The sequence below is a fragment of the Ranitomeya imitator genome, chromosome 2, assembly GCF_032444005.1.
Source record: "Ranitomeya imitator isolate aRanImi1 chromosome 2, aRanImi1.pri, whole genome shotgun sequence".
NCBI classification, from domain to species: Eukaryota; Metazoa; Chordata; class Amphibia; order Anura; family Dendrobatidae; genus Ranitomeya; species Ranitomeya imitator.
In genome coordinates this window covers 373,059,149-373,084,538 of record NC_091283.1, presented here as the reverse complement: position 1 = coordinate 373,084,538, position 25,390 = coordinate 373,059,149, and the positions used below count along the sequence as shown (strand labels likewise).

The 25,390-nt window shown below is 43.8% G+C and overlaps 1 protein-coding gene across 1 annotated transcript in view; it reads left to right on the top strand.

The window, feature by feature from the left end:
- Window positions 1-23,498, top strand: part of LOC138663979 (oocyte zinc finger protein XlCOF8.4-like) — a 32,856-nt gene extending 9,358 nt beyond the window's left edge. Inside the window, exons 2-6 of the mRNA XM_069750377.1 lie at window positions 7,739-7,846; window positions 8,667-8,816; window positions 8,942-9,109; window positions 9,192-9,315; window positions 20,249-23,498. Of these exons, the coding sequence (XP_069606478.1) occupies window positions 8,739-8,816; window positions 8,942-9,109; window positions 9,192-9,315; window positions 20,249-21,183 (1,305 nt within the window). The 5' untranslated portion in view covers window positions 7,739-7,846; window positions 8,667-8,738 and the 3' untranslated portion in view covers window positions 21,184-23,498. The remainder of the gene's footprint in view (window positions 1-7,738; window positions 7,847-8,666; window positions 8,817-8,941; window positions 9,110-9,191; window positions 9,316-20,248) is intronic.
- Window positions 23,499-25,390: the final 1,892 nt, after the last annotated feature.

Below are 25,390 nucleotides of genomic sequence, written 5' to 3'. Positions count from 1 at the left end.
TTAACGTCCGAGCAGTTCCCCTCTGCATCGCCACTATTTAACGGATGATGCGAGATGGTGGACGATTCCTCTCCACCTCCCTGTTAAGAGGTTAGTGGATTGAGAGTTTATCCTTTTATCTCTACACGTTCAATGATGGCAGCAACTCAAGAGATGTTTTTTTCCTCACCTGGTGGATGCAGCTGCGCACTTTGCTACCTGGCAGCTTAACTCCTGTGGTATACCTACAAGTATCTCTACCCGATGGATCATCTTTTAAAAATACCATGGACTGTCAGACAAGGAATCGTTCTGTTCTGTCTTGCGGCATCGAGTTCAGCGCTTTACCTTTCCTTAGCCCGCACGGGTTGCCAGACCAATGATCTACTGGCCGGAGACCTTAGCTACCTTGCTTCACAATAACGGAAAAAATTGGAGTAGTGTCCGCAACACATAGGACTGTCCTATGTAAATGGGCTATACACCTCACCACAGGGTGTTTGGTCTATGTTGCTTTTGCTACTGATGTTTCCAGTGTTGGTCTATATTTGTTTGATTCAGATCAGTTCTCTCTCTTTCCGGAGACAGTACAGCTGGTCAATCAAATCTCTTGAGTGGGAGGCGGCTAATCGCGCGACGCTGTCTGCAGCGAATGCCATTTTATTCAGAAGGGCTTTATGGATCAGAGAACGGAAGCATACTTTGCATTAAAAAAAAACAAAAAAAAACCTCTGACACTACGCCCTTACAGAGAGGTCGCTTATTCGGTGAGTAGTTGGGGATGTTCCTTACGTAGGAACAAAGGATCACCAGTGTCCTATAGATCCAACCAACAGCGGAAGGGTTGTCCAGGACAGTCTAGATCTAAGGGATCTTGGTTCCAAAAAGAGGAACGAAAAGTAAGACCGATCCTGGACCTCTAACTTCTAACAAGCTTCAAAAAGGTCCTCCTTCTTTGGATGGAGTTCCTCCACTCGGCCATCACTTCAATGGTAAAAGGTGGAGTTTTTCTGGCATCCATCGACATTCGGGATGCTTACCTTCACAAGTCACATCCTTACCTTTCGGCTTTGCTACCGCTCCCAGAGTGTTCGCCATTACCATGGTGACGGTCATGTCCCTCTGGCAGTCTGGGTGCGTGGCCGTCCTCCCCTATCTGGTCGACTTCCAGCTGTTCTTCCAGGATTACGCGGAGCCCGTCTATATATACCTTACGACACCCTTCCTCACCTGGACTGGCGGATAGCCTTAGACAGGTCTTCCTCATTTCCAGCCCGGCATCTATCCTTATTAAGGATGATCCTGGATACCTCCAGAGGGTTGGAATCCTTCCTTGAGACAAGGCCGTGGTCCTTCAACAGGGAGCCCCCCGCACTTGGTCACTCATCCCCTCATTCCGGGCCGGAATGGCCATCCGGCAATTCTGGCAAAGGCCAGAACGGCCTGTCTGGTCGTGGGCTATCTCTTCTGCTACGTCATTAAAAGAAGCGGGTTCTCAAGACAGGGCTGACTTTCTGCCCTGGTCCGTACATGCCCTCATTCCTTCTGATTTGCTATGAGGATCCTTGGGTGGGATAATAGCAATGGAGGCAGTTCCCTTCGCTCCGCTTGTTTTTTTCTGCAGGTCAAACAGGTTTCCAGAAGGTAATCTCTGAGCATCTTTCTTATCCGGGGGAGATCCTGTCTCCCGGTTCAATAGTTGCTAGTGACTACGGAGCGTCACCACACTGCTCAAGGCCTCTGGTTATCTCGGGAATCCAGTCTTCCGATCTTTTTTTCTTGGGATCCCAACGGAGCCTCTGCTCCTACAGCAGGCCCAATGTCCTCTGGCTGGTCTCCCCATCCAAATTCAGTTGGATATTATCACGGCTGTGCAATACCTCTATTATCTAGCAGGTCCCGTGGTCAGGCACCTTGACCTACGTACGTCACACTCTCTGATGGGCTGAGATCTATCATTCGATGATCTCTCTTGGCAGTACTCATAACCAGGAGTAGAACTCTGGGCAGCAGTTTTTTCCCTCAGCCGCCAAGGTCTCGCCTCAATTGAGTGGGAACTTCATCCGGAAGGCTTCCAACATATCTGCCTTCACTGGAGCACTCCAGATGTAGATCGGATGGCTTCCAGACTGAACGCCAATGCACTCGAGTTCATGGTTCGGCCTCGAGATCCAAAAGCCATCACAGTGCATGCTCTGGTTCTTCTGTGATACCAGCTCCATCAGACCTTTTTTCCCTATTACCATCAACGCAAGGTTGCCCTCAGGCCGTCCCCGTCCCTTGTTACCAAGGTGGTATCGTACTTCCACTGTTACGAGGGCATCGTTCTTCCATCTTCTCTTTCAGCTCCAGTCCACAAAATGGAATGGGTTCCCCATACCCTGGCAATGTGAGTGCCCTGAGTAGGTACGTGTCGAGGACGGCGTCCTTTGAGAGGATGGACACCTCATTTGGGCTTCCTGGTGTTTTTCAGGAAAGGCTTAGCCGTTTCTTCGGCCATGTTAGCCTGGTCGATTCTGTACACATCCAGTAGTCCTTCCGTGTTAGACGTCAGCCTATTTTCACTTCACTCAATCACTCGAGTTTTCTTTGGTTCTAGGCACCAGGCGTCAGCAAAGCACGTCTGTCAGCTTTGCGGGTTCATCCAGTCCGCATGCATCCTTGAAGCACTATAATTCCCAGACTTCCACAGATGCGAGTCTGGGCAGGCGGACTCTGCAGGCTGCAGTGGCGCACTTGTAAGTAGCGTTACACAGGGCCTGATCTGATGTTGTCCCCACCCAGGGACTGCTTTGGGACGTCCCACGGTCTGTGTCCTCCAATGAGGCGAAGTAGAAATAGGGATTTTTGTGTACTCACCGTAAAATCCTTTTTTCCGAGCCATTCATTGGGGGACACAGCTCCCACCCTGTTATTAGCTTGTGGTTGTTTTATAATTTGACATGCTATACTCTCATATATAATTTGACGTGCTATACTCTCATATATAATTTGACATACTATACTCTCATATGTTGTTATTGATCTCCTACTGCTTTTGCACCTAACTGGTTCTGAGAGCCAGCAGGAGGGTGTATACTGCAGGGGAGGAGCTAACTTTTTTTGTATCACTTAGTGTCAGCCTCCTAGTGGCTGCAGCATACACCCACGGTCTGTGTCCCCCAATAAATGGCTCGGAGAAAAGGATTTTAGGGTGAGTTCTGTTGTGAATTCCGCTCTTGGGCTCCCTCCGGTGGTTGTAAGTGGCACTTTTGTGAGTTCTGCTCTTGGGCTCCCTCTTGTGGTTTCAATTGGTATGGCTGCTCCTTGGAGTTAGCTGTCATCAGCTGCCTCCACTTATCGTCTCTTCTGCTCGGCTATTTAGGCCTGGCTGTTCCTTCAGCCAGTGCCACTTGTAAATGGTTCCTGGTTGGATTCACATCTCTTTGGATTTCCCTGTTATCCTGACCAGTTCAGCAAAGCTAAGTTTTTGCTTGCGCTTTTCTGTTCACAGATTGTGGACTTATCCGTTCAGTGCTTTCTATGTTTGTCCAGCGTTATCAGTATGAATTAATTCTGTCTTGCTGGAAGCTCTGGGAAGCAGATTTACCCTCCACACCTTTAGTCAGGTGTGGAGATTTTTTTGTAAACTCTGCGTGGATTTTTGTAGTGTTTTATACTGACCGCACAGTATTCCATCCTGTCCTATCTATCAAGCTAGACTGGCCTCCTGTGCTCATCCTGGTTTCATTCTGTGTATGTCTTTTTCCTCTCCACTCACAGTCATTATTTGTGGGGGGCTAATCTATCCTTTGGGGATTTTCTCTGAGGCAAGATAGTTTTCCTGCTTCTGTCTTTAGGGGTAGTTAGCTCTTAGGCTGTGACGAGATGCCTAGGGAGCGTTAGGAGCATTCCACGGCTACTTCTAGTGTTGTGTTGAGCTTAGGGACTGCAGTCAGTACAGTTACCACTTCCTTCAGAGCTCGTTCCATGTTGCTCCTAGACCACCGCATCATAACAGAGTTCATAAAAATCCCTATTTTGTAAACCCATTTGCTTACTGCTTCAGTTGTGACAAAAATATTGTTTAGAGGCCTACTACTTATGAAACATAAAATTTATCCTCCATCACATTGATTACATTGACAGTATTATGGTTATTAATTTATGGATCTCTTCTGTTCCTGGGTAAGAGTGTCATACCTTGGAAAATTGGTTGTTTCATGATTAACTGAAGTGCCATGTTTTGACATACATATGGACATTTAGGTATTCACTTTTCTGATGTTACATTTGAGCTCTTTGAAATATTGTGCACAACACGTTTGAATACCGTCCAATGTGCTCATCTTGTTTTTGGGAGTAGTGACGACCTATTTTCTATTATGTAATGATCAGGCAGTTTGTTTTCCTGATGCGAAATGGGCCAAAAATTGAAAGCTTTTTGGTTTGAAGCATTAGGTAATGTGTATTTGTATAATGAGGGAGGAAGCGGCTTAAGGATACAACACCCTTTATCAAGGTGTCCAGAATTTATAAGCAGTTCGTTTTCCTCAAGCAAAATGGGCCAAAATGGAGATTTAATTGACTCTTAAAAGTCAAGAATTATTGCAAGTTTTACAGCAGGTGCAGTAATCTTGAAATTGCTCAGATGTTGAGGCGTGATAGCAGAACTGCCAAAAGTTTTGTTGCAAATAGTCAGCAGGGTCGCAAACTGTTTGGGAAAAAAAAAGATGCTTATTAACTGCCAAAGATTTGATAAGAATCAAATGTATATTGACCAGGAAGGTATTATCTTCTGGTGCTGTCATATTCCAGGGCTGCAACCTCCCTGGAGAGCATAGAAGTACAAGGTGTTTAGTGCTCAGAGACAACTCCGAGGTGAGGAGGCTGAGCACGACCACCAATGAGCAAGACGCAGAAATACAAGGTGTTTAGTGCTCAGAGACACAGGCGAGGTGAAGAGGCTAAATCCGACCCCCACTGAGCAAGACACAGAAGGTGAAAAGTAAAGTCTGGGGCAAGACATATCTGAAGACAGATTGTTCAAAGGCCGTATCAATGTCTCTAGTCATATAGCGCACATGACATTGGTTCGCAGTCTCTAAACATGCTGGACCTCACTTCGTCCAGTTACCGTGGGAGACCACACAGTTCATTACTGCCCCCTGTCAGTGCACACAGTTCCCCATACTCTGGGTTACCTTCCAGGAGCTCCTGCTCCACACGCTGACTCCTGTCAGTCCTCTTTCCTTCAGGGAAACTGCCGAACTGGAATCACCAACTTGCCTGGCAGGTATGCGTCAGTTAGTCCAGATCCTCAGACGGGCTGTAGCTCCCTCAGTGCAGTGCCATCACAGACTCTTCAAACACTCCTTCCCATGTGCTCTTCAGGAAGTCCTACTCCCAGGACTTCCAACACAGGTTGTGCTCTTCAGGAAGTCCTACTCCCAGGACCTCCCAACACACAAGTCTTCCAGATCCACGGCTTCTCAGTGCACTGGTCAGGGATTCGATCCACACACAGGACCTCCCAACACACAAGCCGTCCAGGATCTACACACTCTCCATTACAGAGACCATAGAGACCACTACCAACCATGTTATTATGCTATTATGTAGTTGTAACCACTCCCATAGATGGGACGTGTGTGTGGCTAGTTCGACCCACCCAGCCAGGGCCGGCTCCAGGTTTTTGAGGGCCCCGGGCGAAAGAGTCTCAGTGGGCCCCCCCTTTAACACATACCCCGATTCATGATCGCATATAAACACAGCCATGTAGTATATAACACTGCCCACGTAGTATATAGCAGCCCATGTAGTATATAGCAGCCCACGTGGCATATAGCAGCCCATGTAGTATATAGCACAGCCCACGTAGTATATAGCAGCGCAGCCCACGTAGTATATAGCAGCCCACGTAGTATATAGCAGCGCAGCCCACGTAGTATATAGCAGCGCAGCCCACGTAGTATATAGCAGCGCAGCCCACATAGTATATAGCAGCGCAGCCCACATAGTATATAGCAGCGCAGCCCACGTAGTATATAGCAGCGCAGCCCACATAGTATATAGCAGCGCAGCCCACATAGTATATTGCAGCACAGCCCACGTAGTATATAGCAGCGCAGCCCACGTAGTATATAGCAGCGCAGCCCACGTAGTATATAGCAGCGCCACTCACTCAGGCACTGGTAGGACTAGGAGCTTCTCCTGAATCTGCCTCATAACTTCAGCAGCATGGCAGCCAGCCAGGGACGGAGATCAGAGCAGAGAATGTGCTCTCTCCGCCCACAAACAATGTCACACTGGCTGCCTTCTCTTAACCCCTATGTGTGCCTGCCTGGCTGCACTGACTGAGTGAGAAGATGCTTGTGTCAGAGCTGGCACATAGGGGTTAAGAGAACACAGCCAGCAGTGACTTTGTGGGCGGAGAGAGAATGTTATCTCCTGCTCTGCTCTCCCAGCTGTATCTATGACAGCTGAGTGGGCCCCCCTCTCTCTCTAGGGCCCCTGCATTTGCCCAGGTGCGCCGGGTGCTGACGCCGGCCCTGCACCCAGCTCTGAAACTAGCCCAGTAAGCCTCCCTTCACAACTATACAAACACTTGTGGAACTACAGGTCCCAGAACAACAACATTACTTCAGGCTTGCAGCGCAGACTCCCTCTGCGACACATACCGGCCATTTACAATCCTGCCAGTCACTATCTCATTATCACCATTATAACCACATGCATATCCTGAGGAGCACACACAGCACCCCCTAGCTGTAATAGGGGTCACTGTATCAGAGTGGTTACTGCTATGGGCTGGTATTATTAAAGTTGAGCTACTTGGACTTTTTTGGGTTGAAGATTGACTCAAGACCAACTCCCAAACCTTCTGAAATTCTTAAGGAGATGCTTTATTCAAGAAGTGATAGTGTAGAAAGTCTGCTTCTTTCAAGAAAACCAAGATTTTTCTTCAGGACAATGCTCCATCTCAGCATCAAAGTCTTCACTGCTCCAGTAAAGGCCTTAAAGATGAAGGAATAATGACACATTCCCTTCCTCATCTGACCTAAACCCTAGTGAGAACTCATGGGCCCTTCTTAAACAGGTAATTTACGGTAAAGGAAGATGGTCATCTTACTTATCAGTGATGGGGAAGCTGTGGTTGGTGCATCTCAAAAAGTTAATCATCAACAGATTACGAAACTGACAAACTCCATGGATGGAGCTTGTAACTGTTATTGGAAAGAAGCTTAGCTATATTGGTCAATCATATTTTTGATGGAAATGTCAGAAATGTATTTTGCTCATTTTGAGCTGTTGGGTTTTTATTCTCTTTTTAATAGATGAAAGCAAACAATTGAGATGGAAAATTTTCATGTTTCATTTAGTTGCACACTAATGGATAATAATTCTGAACACATAGATAATCTCCTAAGACAAAACCTCACTTAAACTTTTCTATATATTCAGATTTATTAACCTTTTGGACTGACCGACAACACTGGAGATGTTCAATAATAAAATGAATCATCAAAAATACAAATTACCTAACAATTGTAGGGATCCAGGTTATTTGGCCATATCACATGCTTATATAACATCTGTTTCCTCCTGTATCGTGAATTGGAGAGTTTTGGTCCACAGATGAGGTAAAGACTTCTGAATTTTTAATTCATGAAAATTCCAAAGTTCTTTTTTTTGTTGTTAATAGATTGCAGTTTATCGTAAGACGATATTTGTAACACATAAAATATCCTCCAGAATTCCTCTTCTCTATCACATGCAGGTGGAAAACAAACACCTCGGCATGGCAGGCATACAATCCTCCTTCACTTCCAATATTCGATGCGGATGACCTTGGAAAACAAGACCGGATATAGTGCTGCTCAACCGGGTAATGATGTCCAAGAAAGGATTTTATTATATGCACAGGAATAAGGTGATAGAATTGCAATATGAAACAATAAAAATGGACACGAGGCGCCCCAGCCCTAGCTTTTGCGGAGAAGTGCAATTTACTACTTTAATTTTGTGGAAGTATTTGGACTGCTACGTTGAACTTTGCCTGCACCAGTATCATTTTTACACTTCTAAAATGGGTTTGTACTTGACTACTGTTTCATCAGCTGCATCTCTTTTTGTTTGTTCTTTTATAATTAACAGTTTTTATAGACAGTTTTTATTCCCTGGGAAAAATACTTTTTAAGAAACAATTCGGTAAAACAATATTGTTTGTAATGTAATTTTTCTTGCATGGTTATGGATAGTAATAAGGTGTTTTTGGAGAATTTCAGAAATTACAGTAAGTGGTTGGATACTGCATAATAGATTAAATAATATACCGAGGCGGTGCATAATAATGGCATCCACACTTGTATTATATTTTGTGATCAACGTGGGTCATCACTGCACTAAAACATTGGTGCCAATATGTATGAGACCTATGATAGCCTACAGCAATCGTGTACCATACATACTATCAAGACCTTTTTTGGACAGTGATTAGGCGTAATGTTCATGTGAAAGTATGACATGACTTTATCCTAAGTCATGCAGCTGCCTAAAATACTCAATTTGTGTCATAGTTCATACCAAAAGAGAAAATGCAATATCTGCACTTCATATCTCCTCATATGTTTCCCCTTATTTGCAGTAATTGTATTATTACATGGTATTGTTATGATTTTTCAGAAGCTCACCTTCTCCCCATTCAGGTCCCTACAATATCGGATCCTTTCAGTGGAGATCTTCTATATAAGAGAATTTTCCTGATTGACCCATCAAGGATGGATGAGGCCAGCGACAAAATAGCGGAGAGGATATTACACCTCACCCTAGAGATCCTCTTCCAGCTTACTGGAGAGGTGAGAGATTCTGATGACGTCACATTACATCATTCTTATCTATGTGAATAACATAGATGGAACTGGAGAGGTGAGGACTCTGGAAATGTCTGTAGTGAGATTTATTAATGTCTCTCCATAACCAGGATTACACAATAGCAAAGAAGACCACTAGGGAGCACTGTCAGGAACGTGTGGAAATACCCCTGAGCTCATTCATGGGGCCTCCACCTTACACGCTGATACGTGAGGACATCAATGACCGGAAGATCCTAGAACTCATCTACAAGATGATTGAGCTGCTGACTGGAGAGGTGACACTGCTGGGAATTCTGGGACATTATACAGTAACACTATGTAGGGATCAGGGGATGACACTATCATTTTATGTATCAGGTTCCTATAAGGTGTCAGGATGTCACCATCTATTTCTCCATGGAGGAGTGGGAGTATTTAGAAGGACACACAGATCTGTACAAGGACGTCATGATGAAGGTACCCCAGCCCCTCACATCACCAGGTAATAGTCATTAATAAATACCCTTTTTTTATTTTTAACTGAAGTGAAGCTTGACTCTTCAACATATTCATTAATGATCTGGTAGAAGGTTTACACAGTAAAATATCGATATTTGCAGATGATACAAAACTATGTAAAGCAGTTAATACAAGAGAAGATAGTATTCTGCTACAGATGGATCTGGATAAGTTGGAAACTTGGGCTGAAAGGTGGCAGATGAGGTTTAACAATGATAAATGTAAGGTTATACACATGGGAAGAAGGAATCAATATCACCATTACACACTGAATGGGAAACCACTGGGTAAATCTGACAGGGAGAAGGACTTGGGGATCCTAGTTAATGATAAACTTACCTGGAGCAGCCAGTGCCAGGCAGCAGCTGCCAAGGCAAACAGGATCATGGGGTGCATTAAAAGAGGTCTGGATACACATGATGAGAGCATTATACTGCCTCTGTACAAATCCCTAGTTAGACCGCACATGGAGTACTGTGTCCAGTTTTGGGCACCGGTGCTCAGGGGGGATACAATGGAACTAGAGAGAGTACAAAGGAGGGCAACAAAATTAATAAAGGGGATGGGAGAACTACAATACCCAGATAGATTAGCGAAATTAGGATTATTTAGTCTAGAAAAAAGACGACTGAGGGGCGATCTAATAACCATATATAAGTATATAAGGGGACAATACAAATATCTCGCTGAGGATCTGTTTATACCAAGGAAGGTGACGGGCACAAGGGGGCATTCTTTGCGTCTGGAGGAGAGAAGGTTTTTCCACCAACATAGAAGAGGATTCTTTACTGTTAGGGCAGTGAGAATCTGGAATTGCTTGCCTGAGGAGGTGGTGATGGCGAACTCAGTCGAGGGGTTCAAGAGAGAGCCTGGATGTCTTCCTGGAGCAGAACAATATTGTATCATACAATTAGGTTCTGTAGAAGGACGTAGATCTGGGGATTTATTATGATGGAATATAGGCTGAACTGGATGGACAAATGTCTTTTTTCGGCCTTACTAACTATGTTACTATGTTACTGAAAGATTGTCATTTTTTATGTTCTTTTACTACACTTGTATCCTTCAAAACTATAGTGTAAGTTGATAAATATGTTCACGTCCTTCCCATCAGCCATTTTGAAGGCATTTGTGAGGGCTGATTACGGATTAAGCAACTGGCTGCCTTTACCATAGCTCAGCCACTTACCTTTACATAGGCTGTGTGAGGAGGTATCCTAATTATCATAAAGTCTGTCTCCATCAACAAAGATATCAGTTCGAGATCAGCCTGGGACTCATCTGCAAATGTAGTCACAAACATCTGTAATATGTATTCAACAATGTACACCCACTCATTTCAAATCAGGTGTCAGTTAAGACATAAAAGTGGATGGTTTCACGACCTGTCCTGTAAGAAATATCAAGTTCTAAGGTCCCAAAAGTTCGAATGCTCAGCTACCGCCTCTGTGTATCATTTTTTAGACATGAGTGTATCTCCTTAAATTTGTGTCGGCAGATTCAATTCAGCGCAAATCATATCTGTCCAAAAACACATTTATCATTTTCTGGTGTTTTTCCAGACCCTAAAGCATAATAAACATAGATATAGGGTTTTGCCATGCAAAATCAAGCTTTCATACAGCCCCATCGATGTAAAAATTAAAACACTCTGGGTCTCAGAATATGGCGACACAAACCAAATTTGTTTCACTACTTAAATAAAAAGCAAAGCAAAAAATGCACAAGTTTGGTATAGCCATAATGGGTTTGACCTATAGACTCATACTGCTAGGACTTTTTAGTCAAAATTCTGCATCCTTGTAGACACTTTACAAGGTGGTTAATGGGCATTAATGCACTAGTATATAGTTTCTGGACTACCAGAAAAAGCTGAGCTTTTTACTTTACTATCTCCAGCAGTCCCATAGAGAATAAAGAGAGCGATGGTGTGCGTGTTTGGCCACCACTACACTTAGACGGGACATTTTAGAGATTCATTCTTGGGATTGGTGTGGATCCCAGCGGTTGGATCTCCACTGATAAGCAAGTGTAGGAAAGCCAGGTAGGCTAGGGTTTACATCCTAGCACTACATGTCCTGATTAGGTGCACCTGGAAAACTATGACTAGAACCAGGCTATGTGTTCACTGTTGTCGGTCAGCTGGGGGAAGTTGAGAAGAGTGGTTTGTTGGGAGCTAGAGAGAGAGACAAGCCAGAATCTCTCGGAGAAGAGACTGCACAAGCCGGGTGCACCAAACTGCAAGTATCACTGGTTGCTATGGACAATAGCTGCTTTGTGTGACCAAGCTGTGGTTGGATCAGCCGTGTCTGAATAGTCAGGATTTATACTGGACAATACAAGGCTACGGATTTTATGTTCATGGCTTTGTTTTGGTGCTGCACAACCAGTGGAAATAAACACTTTACCCTGTGTGTGATAACAAAAAACAACCTTGTATCTTCGTGATGCAAGCAGCTATTGGAGAGAGTGCAACCCTACAGAAGTTATCACCTCTCCTATGAATAGCTGATTGGAATATCCACAAAAAGCTGATAAATTGCTGATCAGCGGTGGTCTGACTGCTGGGACACCCAATGATACAGTGAATGGGACTCTGAAATGCGCTGCCCTAATGGAGTGGTGGCCAGACCACCGCTCTATTCATTCTCTATGAGACTGCCAGAGAAAGCCTAGTACGGGTCACACCTTTTTCCAGCACTCATGTGATGTTTGTCCTTCGTTTTTGAATATGACCATTCCTTCAGAGTTAGAAGAGAATTAGTAGTTATGGGTCCAGAGGTGGCTGATGAGTCCAATCCGGGCCCTGAAGGTTCGCCCACATACTTGACATAAGGAAGCAGATGTGGTCAGTACACCAGATTCTACTTGTGCCTTTCGGACAGCGCACTTTCTTTTTGCGTCAAAGATTTTCCTATCTTCAGCTGCACGTGCTCCTGAGGTGATCCTGCCCCGCCAACCTGGACGATCCAGGGCAAGCTCTTCCCATTCATTGGTGTTGACTTCCAGGTTTTTGAGAGACACCTTAAGGCAGTATTTATAGCGCTTCTTCTGCCCCCCAACTGCTCGCTTTCCTTGGCGCAGTTCTCCGTACAGCAGTTGTTTCGGTAGTTGGCTGTCAGGCATTCTGACCACATGTCCAGCCCACCTGGCTTGGACTTTCAGCAGGAGAGTGTAAACGCTGCAGAGCTCATATTGTTCCAGAATTGCCGTGTCTGGGATATTGTCTTGCCACCTGATGTGGAGGAGTCTGCGGAGGCAACTCATGTGGAAATGATTAAGCTGTTTAGCATGCCGGCTGTACACTGTCCAGGTCTCGCTAGCATAGAGAAGTGTGGTGAGGACCACCACGCAGTAGACCTTCAGATTGGTGGTAAGGCTGAGTCCCCTTCATTCCCAGACGTTCTTACACAGTCACCCGAAGGCAGCACTGGCTTTGGCGATTCTGTTATTAACCTCAGCGTCTATGGTTACTTCACGGGAAAGTGTGCTGCCTAAGTAGGTGAAGTTATCGACTGCTTTGAGGTTTTTGCTCCTTCACCGTGATACGTGGCTCCTTGTACAGTTTTCCTGGAACCGGTTGATACATGACTTCGGTTTTTCTAATGTTGATCTCGAGACCAAAACTGTCGCAAGCTTGCGAAAAACAGTCCATTTCATGCTGCATCTGCTGTTCCGTGCTAGCGTTAAGTGCACAGTCATCAGCAAATAATAATTCACGGATAACAGTCTCATGCACTTTCGTAACCGCCTTCAGGCGTTTTGGGTTGAATAGCTTGCCATCAGTCCTGTACCTAACCTGGATTCCATCTTCACAGTTGTTAAAGGCATCACTTAACATTGCAGAGAACAGCATACTGAACAGGGTTGGAGCAAGCACACAGCCTTGTTTTATGCCATTTGTTACTGGGAAAGCCTCAGATACGTCTCCATCATTCAGAACCTTCACCATCATGCCATCATGGAACTGCCGGATGACTGAGATGAACTTGCTCGGGCAGCCTAATTTTGCCATGATCTTCCACAGGCCGTCTCTACTGACTGTGTCGAAAGCCTTGGTCAAATCAACAAAAGTTACATAAAGGTCACGGTGTTGCACCTGGCACTTTTCCTGAAGTTGACGTGCTGAAAAGACCATATCTACTGTTCCACGTTTAGCACGGAAACCACACTGGCTTTCAGGTAATAGTCCTTGCTCAAGGTTATTTAAAAGGCGTCTAAAAATGAACCATAAGGCGCTGCTTAGTTGCTTCAGGTGAATAAGCAGCAAATATATGGACGAAATCACTCCCAATCGTCCCAGAAGTGGTTAATCAAAGAAAACTATATGTGATATTTGCGCTAAGTTCACCTATATGAAGCCATAAATAGTTAAAATACTAGGAAATGTCATAAACAAAGTTCCCCATACAGGACTGTGATTAACAAGATGTGTTTACCTTAATATCAAAGAAAAGGAAATCTGTGTCCAGTGCTGACATGTGGAAAGGTCCTTCACTCATGTGCTGAAAGGTTGGTATCTGAAGCCTTCTCTGAATTTCTGTTCCGGAAATATCCAATTTGTTGCAGAGCAAATAGTAGTATAGGAGACGCTGTCCCGGCCGGTGACTAGCGTGCTCCCCCAGAGCTTGGTAACTGCCGTGCACAGGCAGTGGCGGCCGCTAGTATAGAGCTGAAGCCGACAAGGTGCAGGACCTTGTGTGACGTCACAGTCACGTGATGTGTACACGTGACCAGCTGCGGAGCTACGAATAGCACACAGGACCAAATAATCCTACGCGTTTCAGAGTGACTCTGAAACGCGTAGGATTATTTGGTCCTGTGTGCTATTCGTAGCTCCGCAGCTTTGCAGCTGGTCACGTGTACTCTGAAACGCGTAGGATTATTTGGTCCTGTGTGCTATTCGTAGCTCCGCAGCTTTGCAGCTGGTCACGTGTACACATCACGTGACTGTGACGTCACACAAGGTCCTGCACCTTGTCGGCTTCAGCTCTATACTAGCGGCCGCCACTGCCTGTGCACGGCAGTTACCAAGCTCTGGGGGAGCACGCTAGTCACCGGCCGGGACAGCGTCTCCTATACTACTATTTGCTCTGCAACATATTGGATATTTCCGGAACAGAAATTCAGAGAAGGCTTCAGATACCAACCTTTCAGCACATGAGTGAAGGACCTTTCCACATGTCAGCACTGGACACAGATTTCCTTTTCTTTGATATTAAGGTAAACACATCTTGTTAATCACAGTCCTGTATGGGGAACCTTGTTTATGACATTTCCTAGTATTTTAACTATTTATGGCTTCATATAGGTGAACTTAGCGCAAATATCACATATAGTTTTCTTTTATTTAAAAGGCGGTTGAGCAAGAGACGAGCAAATATCTTGCCTGCAGTGGACAGAAGGGAGATGCCTCGATGGTTGTCACAAGATTGGTGATTACCTTTCCTCTTGTATATGTAAATTATGCTGGCATCTTTCATCTGTTGTGGAACCTGTTCCTTTGTCCACATATATTGGAATAGTTTGGTCACCGTTTGCATCAGAACAGGGCCGCCAGCTTTATATACCTCAGCAGGTATAGCATCATTTCCGGGTGCTTTTCCACAAGAAAGTTGTTTTACTGCTTTCCTGACTTCATCTCCACTTGGAAGAATCTCCACTTGGAAGAACATCAAGCTCCTTGTTGATTTCTACCTGGGGCAATAGCCTCATCATTGATATTGGCAGGGCGAGTAAGAATATTAGTGCTCAGCCCACCGTTCCAGAATTTGTTTCTTTTCTGTCAGCAGTTTAGTTCCATCTGCGTTAAGCAGAGATGAAGAGCTTGAAGACTGGGGTCCATATACAGCTTTGAGCGCATCGTAGAAGCGTTTCTGGTCATGGGTATCTGCATAGCCCTGAATTTCGTTGGCCTTCTTGCTAAACCAGATATCCTGCATCTCTCGTAGCTTGATTTGTACCTTTCTTTTTATGTTGGTAAAGGCACCTTTCTTAGCAAACGACGTGGGGTCATTTTGATACACCTTATGCCACTGATGTTTCTCTTCTAGGAGTGTCTTTATTTCCTCGTCGTTTTCATCTAACCAGTCTTGATTATTTCTGGCTGCTGAACCGAGATGCTCCAGAGCAGTATTATAAACAGCATCTCTCAGAATTGTCCACTGTTCCTGAACACCAATCTCCTCTGCCTGTAGTATATTTAACAGTCTGCCATCAAGGTCATTGGCAAATTCCCTTGCAATTCTTTTATTTTGCAGCTTATAGATATTCAGCCTCTTTGTCGTTTTCTGCCCTTGGAGTCTCCTCGCAGGCAGGATGCGGAGCCTGCACTTAGACACAATGAGGCGATGGTCAGTCCAGCAGTCTGCACCGCACATGGCCCTCGTCACTCTAAAGTCCATCTCATCCCTTTTCCTGGCAATGATGTAATCAATGAGATGCCAATGCCTCGAGCGTGGGTGCATCCATGATGTCTTCTTGCGTGTGGGTAAGCGGAATAAAGTGTTGGTGATGACAAGATCATGTGTGGCACACATCTTGAGGAGCAGCAGGCCATTACTGTTCCACTTGCCAGTGCCGTGTCTCCCAATGACCCCTTCCCAGTTTTGATGGTCTGTTCCCACTCTGGCATTAAAGTCTCCAAGTATAATGAGCTTGTCTGCCTGTGGGATTGCTGAAATAAGTGTGTCAAGTTCATCGTAGAACTTATCCTTTAATGTCATCCGGATTAGTCATTATGGGAGCATAGGCACTGATCAGAGTCGCGTGTTTCTTGTTTGTAAGTGGGAGCTGAAATGTCATCAGACGGTCGTTGATGCCCTCCGGAAGCCTGGTAAGTTTACGAGCAAGATGAGTTTTGATAGGAAATCCCACGCCTGCTTCTCGTTTTTCAGTGCTGCCTCGACCACTCCAGAAAAATGTATATCCACCACTATGCTCTGTCAATTGACCCTTGTCTGCCAGGCGTGTTTCGCTGAGAGCTGCTATATCAACCTTGTAACGAGCTAGCTCCCGAGCAACCAATGCCGTTCTTCTCTCTGGTCTGTCTGCCTTGGTATTATCCAGCAGAGTTCTCACATTCCATGTGCCAATGTTGAGTACCATCATTTTCTTTATTGTGTGTCGACCGCTGTATGGGAAACCCGCCAGCTGCGGTAGGCTGGCCAGGTAAAATAAACAGACTATGTTTGAGGCACCTTTTCTAGCCCCATCCTCGATTGAGGTGAGCAGAGTGATCCTGAACAGGACTGCTCAGACTCCCAGGAGGCTGCCGAACTCCACTGCTGCTTTGGTCCAGTGGAGAGCGACCATATGGCCTGGGCCGCCTGCGCGCAGGTTCATGACTACAGCTTCCAGTGACTCCACACCTGCTGCTTTGCCACTCTCCCATCGCCACAGGACTTTTGATATGCAGTGGTTGAAGTCATGACTTGCACTTGACTTGGATTAAAGTGAGAAGGAGTTGTGCCGTCATCAACCTCACTCTCTCGCCCGTACCTATCGAGCCCCAGTGGCAAGAACTAGGCGAGACAACTGGAGATAGGTCAGGGTGCAGTGGATGGCCAGCAGTGTCCTATATGTGCCACGCTGCGCCCTCTCAGCACTCCACAACGCTGTGCTGGAAATCGCTTGTCTGTCCGTTGAATCTTGGTTTATTCCGCACAGTCTGCCATATCCGGTCTTCACATGCAAGGGTAGGCAAACCCTTGAAAATCACTGTAGGTCTCAAAGAAACCCAACAGCTATCCTCACCTGGTTTGGCCCGCCTGCCGAGGCGGTGTTCCGGGGTGTACCTGCCGCATGCTAACAGCTACTTGGAGGTACAAGTGAGAGTTGAGCATCAGATGAGGACCAAAGATGGAAGAGCTGTCCAAAAAGGATATGGCAAGCACTCCACCAGAGGTGCTACCTCTATCTAGATACCCCATATACCCCTCTAGATACCCCATATACCCCTCACCCTCATAGAGAGTGAATGGTAGAAGACAGGCTGATCATATACAGTGGGTATGGAAAATATTAAGACCCCCTTTAAATTTTTCACTCATTGTTTCATTGCAGCCATTTGGTAAATTCAAAAAAGTTAATTTTTTTCTCATTAATGTACACTCTACACCCCATCTTGACTGAACCCCCCCCCCCAGAAATGTAGAAATTTGTGCAAATTTATAAAAAAAACAAAAACTAAAATATCACATGGTCATAAGTATTCAGACCCTTTGCTCTAGACACTCATATTTAAGTCACATGCTGTCCATTTCCTTTTGATCTTCCTTGAGATGGTTCTACTCCTTCATTGAGGTCCAGCTGTGTTTAATTAAACTGATAGGACTTGATTTGGAAAGGCACACACCTGTCTATATAAGACCTCACAGCTCACAATGCATGTCAGACCAAATTAGAATCATGAGGTCAAAGGAACTGGCCAAGGAGCTCAGAGACAGAATTGTGGCAAGGCACAGATCTGGCCATGGTTACAAAAGAATTTCTGCAGTACTCAAGATTTCTAAGAGCACAGTGGCCTACATAATCCTTAAATGGAAGAAGTTTGGGACCACCAGAAGTCTTCCTGGACCTGACCGTCCAGCTAAACTGCGCAATCGTGGGAGAAGAGCCTTGGTGAGAGAGGTAAAGAAGAACCCCAAGATCACTATGGCTGATCTCCAGTGATGCAGTAGGGAGATGGTAGAAAGTTCCACAAAGTCAACTATCACTGCAGCCCTCCATCAGTCTGGCCTTTGTGGCAGAGTGGCCCGACAGAAGCCTCTCCTCAGTGCAAGACATATGAAAGCCCACATAGAGTTTGCTTAAAAAAAAACACATGACAAACTCCTAGACTATGAGAAATAAGATTCTCTGGTCTGATGAGACAAAGATAGACCTTTTTGGTGATAATTCTAAGCGGTATGTGTGGAGAAAACCAGGCACTACTCATCACCTGCTCAATACAATCCCAACAGTGAAACATGGTGGTTGCAGCATCATGCTATGGGGGTGTTTTTCAGCTGCAGGGACAGGACGACTGGTTGCCATTGAAGGAAACATGAATGCGGCCCAAGTGCAGAGACATCGTGGATGAAAACCTCTTCCAGAGTGCTCTGGACCTCAGACTTGGCCAAAAGTTCGCCTTCCAATAAGACAATGACCCTAAGCACACAGCTAAAATAGCAAAGAAGTGGCTTCAGAACAACTCTGTGACCATTCTTGACTGGCCCAGCCAGAGCCCTGACCTAAATCCAATTGAGCATCTCTGGAGAGACCTGAAAATGGCTGTCCACCAACGTTCACCATCCAACCTGACAGAACTGGAGAGGATCTGCAAGGAAGAATGGCAGAGGATCTTCAAATCCAGGTGTAAAAAACATGTTGCCTCATACCAAAGAAGGCTCATGGCTGTACAGCTCAAAAGGGTGCTTCTACTCAATACTAAGCAAAGGGTCTGAATACTTATGACCATGTGATATTTCAGTTTTTCTTTTTTAATAAATTTGTAAAAATTTCTACATTTCTGTTTTTTCAGTCAAGATGGGATGCAGAGTGTACATTAAGGAGAACAAAAATGAACTTTTTTGAATTTATCAAATGGCTACAATGAAAGAGTGAAACATTTAAAGGGGTCTGAATACTTTCTGTACCCACTGTACAAAGTGTATAGCAATCTTGCCTTTTTTTGAGTTTTGATACATGTCTTACAATGTATGAGAAAACTCGCTAAAGCAATCAGCATGACAAATAATTCAAGAAGATATACTATATAAAAATAATAATAATTCTTGAAAAACACCAAAAAAGGACATATTCAAGAAAAAACACCAAAAACAGGCAAAGATGCTTACCTGTCTAAACAGGCCTCAATACAAATGCACAAGCAGGGTGCAGCGGACCCAAACAAAATAGCAAATGCACAGGTGCAATACCTAATGAAACAGCCAGCCTTCAATAAGGGTTTGGCCGTGTGGTACACCAATGCACTAAGATAAAATGCTTGTGCATTTGTATTGAGGCCTGTTTTGACAGGTAAGCATCTTTGCCTGTTTTTGGTGTTAATAATAATTCTTCACTGCTGATCAGAGAGGTATTGGACAAAATATACCGGACCGGTCGCTAGAACAATGACACGAAACATAGAGGCAATCAAGCCAGAAAAAACGACCAAATAGTCCAAAAGTAAGAAAATTCTTTATTTAAACAAAATATGTAACAGGTAACAAGAGAGGTGCACCACAAATGTGCAGATACTGTAAAACACCGCAACTGTGACAGGAGTGCAGAGAACCAGCGAACCACCAATCACATCAGTAATATTACAGACAAGGTACATTTACCCCTCCCCATTATACAAATTTAATCGGGGAGAAATCAGTAGATGGTGTGACTATAACTGCCCAAAAGAAAAAATGTAACTCATGGAGGCAATGTAATCAATTAAATAACCTAAAGGCAATACGGTCATGAATGTAATTGCACCTACTAAGGGACAGATCAATAGCCATTTGGGATAAACATGACCTTAACAGCGGTGCAGATATAAGGGTTCCCGGGGTCCGTGCACTCACCCCGACGCATGTTTCGGATGATCTCCTTAGGGGACCTGATTAAATTTGTATAATGGGGAGGGGTAAATGTACCTTGTCTGTAATATTATTGTTGTGAATGGTGGTTCCCTAGTTCTCTGCACTCCCGCCACAGTTGCAGGGTTTTACAGTATCTGCACATTTGTGGTGCACCTCTCTTTTTACCTGTTACATATTTTGTTTAAAGAATTTTCTTACTTTTATACTTTTGGACTATTTGGTCGTTTTTTCTGGCTTGATTGCCTCTATGTTTCATGTCTTACAATGTGTTTAAAAATTTCTATAAATTAAGGTTATCCAAAAGTGAAAAAAAAAACAACCCTCATTTATTCTTGACAGGTGACTGTATCAGAAGCACAAATGGACATGTAATCTTGTCAGATTTTAAAGCCGAAGATCACGGTGTCACACCAGATACATATGAAGAGAGGGCAATTATCCCAGATATGCAATCCTTTATTCTCAGCGATGATCTATCAGCTGATGCTTTTCCACAAGTCCTATCTTCCGATTTGCCACTGACTGTTAAGCAAAATAAAAATCACAGAAGGGACATTGAACATCAAAGATCTCACACAAGGGAGGAACAGTTTTCTTGTGTAAATTGTGACAAATGTTTTACAGATCAATCAAATCTTGTTAGACATCAGATAATTCATACAGAGATCAATAATTTTTCATGTTTAGAATGCAACAAATGTTTTACAGGGAAATCAAATCTTTTTGAGCATCAACAAACTCACATAGAGGAGAAGCCATATTCATGTTTTGAATGTGGGAAGTTTTTTACAGAGAAAATACATCTAGTCAGACATGAGATAAATCACACAGTGGCAAAGCCATATTCATGTTCTGAATGTGGGAAATGTTTTTCAGCTAATTCAAAACTTGTTATACATGAGAGAAGTCACACAGGGGAGAAACCTTTTTTTTGTCCAGAATGTGGATCATGTTTTACTTCAAAATCACATCTTGTTAGACATGAAAGAATTCACACAGGGATGAGGCCGTTTTCTTGTTCAGAATGTGGGAGATGTTTTCATCAGAATTCAGATCTCATTAAACATCAGAGAACACACACAGGGGAGAAACCATTTACATGCTCTGAATGTGGGAAATGTTTTCAACAGAAGTCAGATCTTGCTAGGCATCAGAGAAGTCACGTGCGGATGAAGCGTTGTTCATGTTCGGAGTGTGGAAAATGTTTTGTGTACAAAAAGGACTTTCATAGGCATGAACAATCTCACACAGGGAAGAAGTCATTTAAGCATTAAGTACTCCCATTCATTTTTTCATTAGGTAAACCTGTATAAAATTGTATGTAGTGTAACTGACTCCATATACTCTCCGATTGCCATCTTCTGCCAGATTTGCCAGCGTTGCTGTGGTGCTCTTCCAGGTCCCAAAATGGCTATTCCAATTTGCCAGCTCACACTGCTGTCTATGTGTGAGCGGGAAATCGCTTGTACTGTGTAAGTCTATGAAACTTCAGAACGTGGCTCCTAAGGTTTACATTGTAAAAATGACTTCTGGCTTAGTGTGAACTGACAATCCTTAATATCAAAGTCACGTGACTTGGTAGAGGATCAGTTCGGAGCTCGAAACTGGAAGACTGCAATCAATGAGTTTATGAATTTCCTTACATTACAAAACATAGACTTTTAGACAGATTTGCCCAATAAAACCTTTAATGGGAGTGCTTCTTTCAATAATAATAATGTTACATTTAATGTGTCAAAAAGCAAGAAAAATAGGTTAAAAGAAAAATGTGGTCCCTATAAGAAATATGAAAGTACCATATACCACCAAATAAATAATACTGAGACGATATAATGTGATATTCAAATAGGTCCAAGATATTTAAAAACTAAGTCTATGAATAACAAGAGCTAGTGAAGATAGATAAGGATTAAAAGTGCTACCAAGATGGTCCAACATGTAACACTTCACTCGGGCCGCTCCCCCAAGGAATATCTATAGAATATGTCACATTAATACGTACTTATAACGACTAAAAACAATTTAAAACTTTGTTGTTACCAGTGTTTAAGAAATATTTACTTTAACAACATACAACTCTGGCAAAAATTAAGAGACCACTGCACAGTTTTATAAAAATCAGCTTCTCTACATGTCTGACAGCCATTCCATTCCAGTGTCAGTTGAATTCCAACCAGAGTACTTCTCATTCTACTTAATGTGCTTCTGAATAGGTATTCACCTGAACCAAATCTTATTTAACGAAGGAAAGTGTAAAAAACTCTGCTGTGGTGTTCACAATCCACTTGCAATAGGACAAGCTGGATGGCAAAACCATTGCTAGTAATATCCCAAAAGTATTAGGAATGAAAAAATAACTTTTAACCATGCCAAAGGAGTCGAAAAGAAAAGTCTTGAGTGAGGAAAATAAGGGCTCAATTCTGGCTTTACTAGCAGAGGGACACCGTGAGCGTCATGTTGCTTCCATAATTAAAATTTCAAGGTCAAGCAGCAGACATTGGGGACAGCAAAGCTTCAGACCGGCAGAGGGCGTAAACGACTCTCCACTGACCAGGGAGACCGTTATCTTATTCGAATGTCACTTAGCAACCGCAGGATGACATCAAGTGACCTACAAACGGAATTGCAAATGGCAGCTAGGGTGAAGTACACGGCAAGAACAGTTCGGAACAGGCTCCTAGAGGCAGGGCTCAAGTCATGTAAAGCTAGAAAAAAGTATTTAATCAATGAGAAGCAAAGGAGAGCCAGGCTGAAGTTTGCCAAAGACCATAAGGATTGGACCATAGAGGACTGGAGTAAGGTAATCTTCTCTGGTGAGTCTAATTTTCAGCTTTGGCCAACAACTGGTCATCTAATGGTTAGACGGAGACTCGGAGAGGCGAACAAGCCACAGTGTCTTGCATACACTGTGAAATTTGTTGGAAGATTGGTTATGATCTGGGGATGCTTCAGCAAGGCTGGAATTGTGCAGGTTAATCTTTGTGAAGGATGTATGAATCAAGCCGCATACAAGGTTGTCCTGGAAAAACAGTTGATTCCTTCTGCTCAGACAATGTTCCCCAACTCTGAGGACTGTTTTTTCCAGCAGGACAATGCGCATGCCACACAGCTAGGTCAATCAATGTGTGGATGAAGGACCACCACATCAAATTCCTGTCATGGCCAGCCCAATCTGCAGACCTGAACCCCATTGAAAACCTCTGGAAGATGGATAGTCACAAGCCATAAAACAAAGCAGAGCTGCTTACATTTTTGCACACCAGGAGTGGCATAAGGTCACCCAAAAGCAGTGTGAAAGACTGGTGGAAAGCATGCCAAGACACATGAAAGCTGTGATTAAAAATTATGGCTATTCCACAAAATATTGATTTCTAACTCTTCCTGAGTTAAAACACTTGTTTCTAAATGATTATGAACTTGTTTTCTTAGCATTATTTGAGGTCTGCAAGCACTGAATTTTTTTATTTTGACCATTTCTCATTTTCAGAAAATAAATACAAAATGTATTGCTTGGAACTTCAGAGACATGTTGTCAGTAGTTTATAGAATAAAAGAACAATTTACATTTTACTCAAAAATATACCAATAAAGAGAAATATCAAACAAACTGAAAATTTTACAGTGGTCTCTTAATTTTTGCCAGAGCTGTATGTATTTAATTAATGTTTAAATGTTTACTATGAAAAGTTAGGGATATCCTTCTATGTTCTTTACAGGCATACCCTTGGATATTGTCCATCACCTGGAGTCAACAATATTGTGAAATAGAGACTGTACCTATTCTGGAACATCTTGTATTGCTGGGGCTAAGGGAAAAAGTATTAATATTCCTAGGCCAAACTTCCCTTATAGTAGAATATAGGAAGAGTAACAAGAAAAATCATCTAAAGAGGGACATTCTGCCCAAATCACAAGATATACCGTGAAAGATCTACAGAAGATTGTTAGGCAAAGTATAACTATGAGTAGTAAAACTAATGGGTGTGGACGAGAGGCCACATATTAACTCAGCAATTCTTGTAGATAAAGGCCCCCATAAAAATGTAACTAGTTAGTTGAACCTGCCAATAAATGCCAACAGTCTAATTTGTCTGGCAGCTGCCTCCCAACTCTTATCTGAGAGATGATGTCGGAGTTACAGTCTATCCTTTTGTTCTCCGCAAAATAAGCCACTGTGAGAAGAGTATGGCTCCCTCAAAGAGAACACAAGCGCTCAGCCAAGAACTCCTAGATATGGGGGAGTCGGGAGAGATAACGGTCAGTCGAATAGCTATCTTATGTTTTATGGGGGCATAGGTCTCTAAGTCTTGAGAACTTTACTGATCAGTTAAAATGTATGCTCTTCAAATTACTAAATAATAATAATCCTGCTAGTAATGAATATTTTAGGTTTGATCTCACTTTGAAGCTAAGGTAGTCATCCCGGAATGGTAAGTGCAGAGATTTGTGATGTCATAATAGAAACACTTTATTTATACTTACCTTCCGAAGAGTTTTTTAGGCCAGGAAAATTGGAAAGGAGATCAGTGGATTACAAATGACAAAAGGAAGAATACCTTTGCTGAGGGTAGACAACCTGTTCATTCAAGTATTTTGTGTAAACCAAAATGCAAGAAACGTGAAGAATGCAGGAACCTTCGCAAAGCATTCCTGCAAGAGGGGAGATGGTGTGTTACACATTATGCAGAAAGCAAGCCTTTATTTGTTCAAGAAATAACTCTACCTTCACACAGAGCAACTTTCCAACGATCACGACCAGCGATACGACCTGGCCGTGATCGCTGGTAAGTTGTTGTGTGGTCGCTGGAGAGCTGTCACACAGACAGCTCTCCAGCGACCAACGATGCCGAAGTCCCCGGGTAACCAGGGTAAACATCGGGTTACTAAGCGCAGGGCCGCGCTTAGTAACCCGATGTTTACCCTGGTTACCATTGTAAATGTAAAAAAAACCAGTACATACTTACATTCCGGTGTCTGTCACGTCCCCGCCGTCAGCTTCCCGCACTGACTGTGTCAGTGCCGGCCGTAAAGCACAGCACAGCGGTGACGTCACCGCTGTGCTTTACGGCCGGCGCTCACAGTCAGTGCGGGAAGCTGACGGTGGGGGACGTGACAGACACCGGAATGTGAGTATGTACTGTTTTTTTTTTTTTTACTTTTACAATGGTAACCAGGGTAAATATCGGGTTACTAAGCGCGGCCCTGCGCTTAGTAACCCAATGTTTACCCTGGTTACAAGTGAACACATCGCTGGATCGGCGTCACACACGCCGATCCAGCGATGACAGCGGGTGATCCAGCGACGAAATAAAGTTCTGGCCTTCTAGCTCCGACCAGCGATGTCACAGCAGGATCCTGATCGCTGGTGCGTGTCAAGCACAACGAGATCGCTATCCAGGACGCTGCAACGTCACGGATCGCTATCGTTCTCGTTCAAAAGTTGCTCAGTGTGAAGGTACCTTAAGGATATGTTCTATGGAA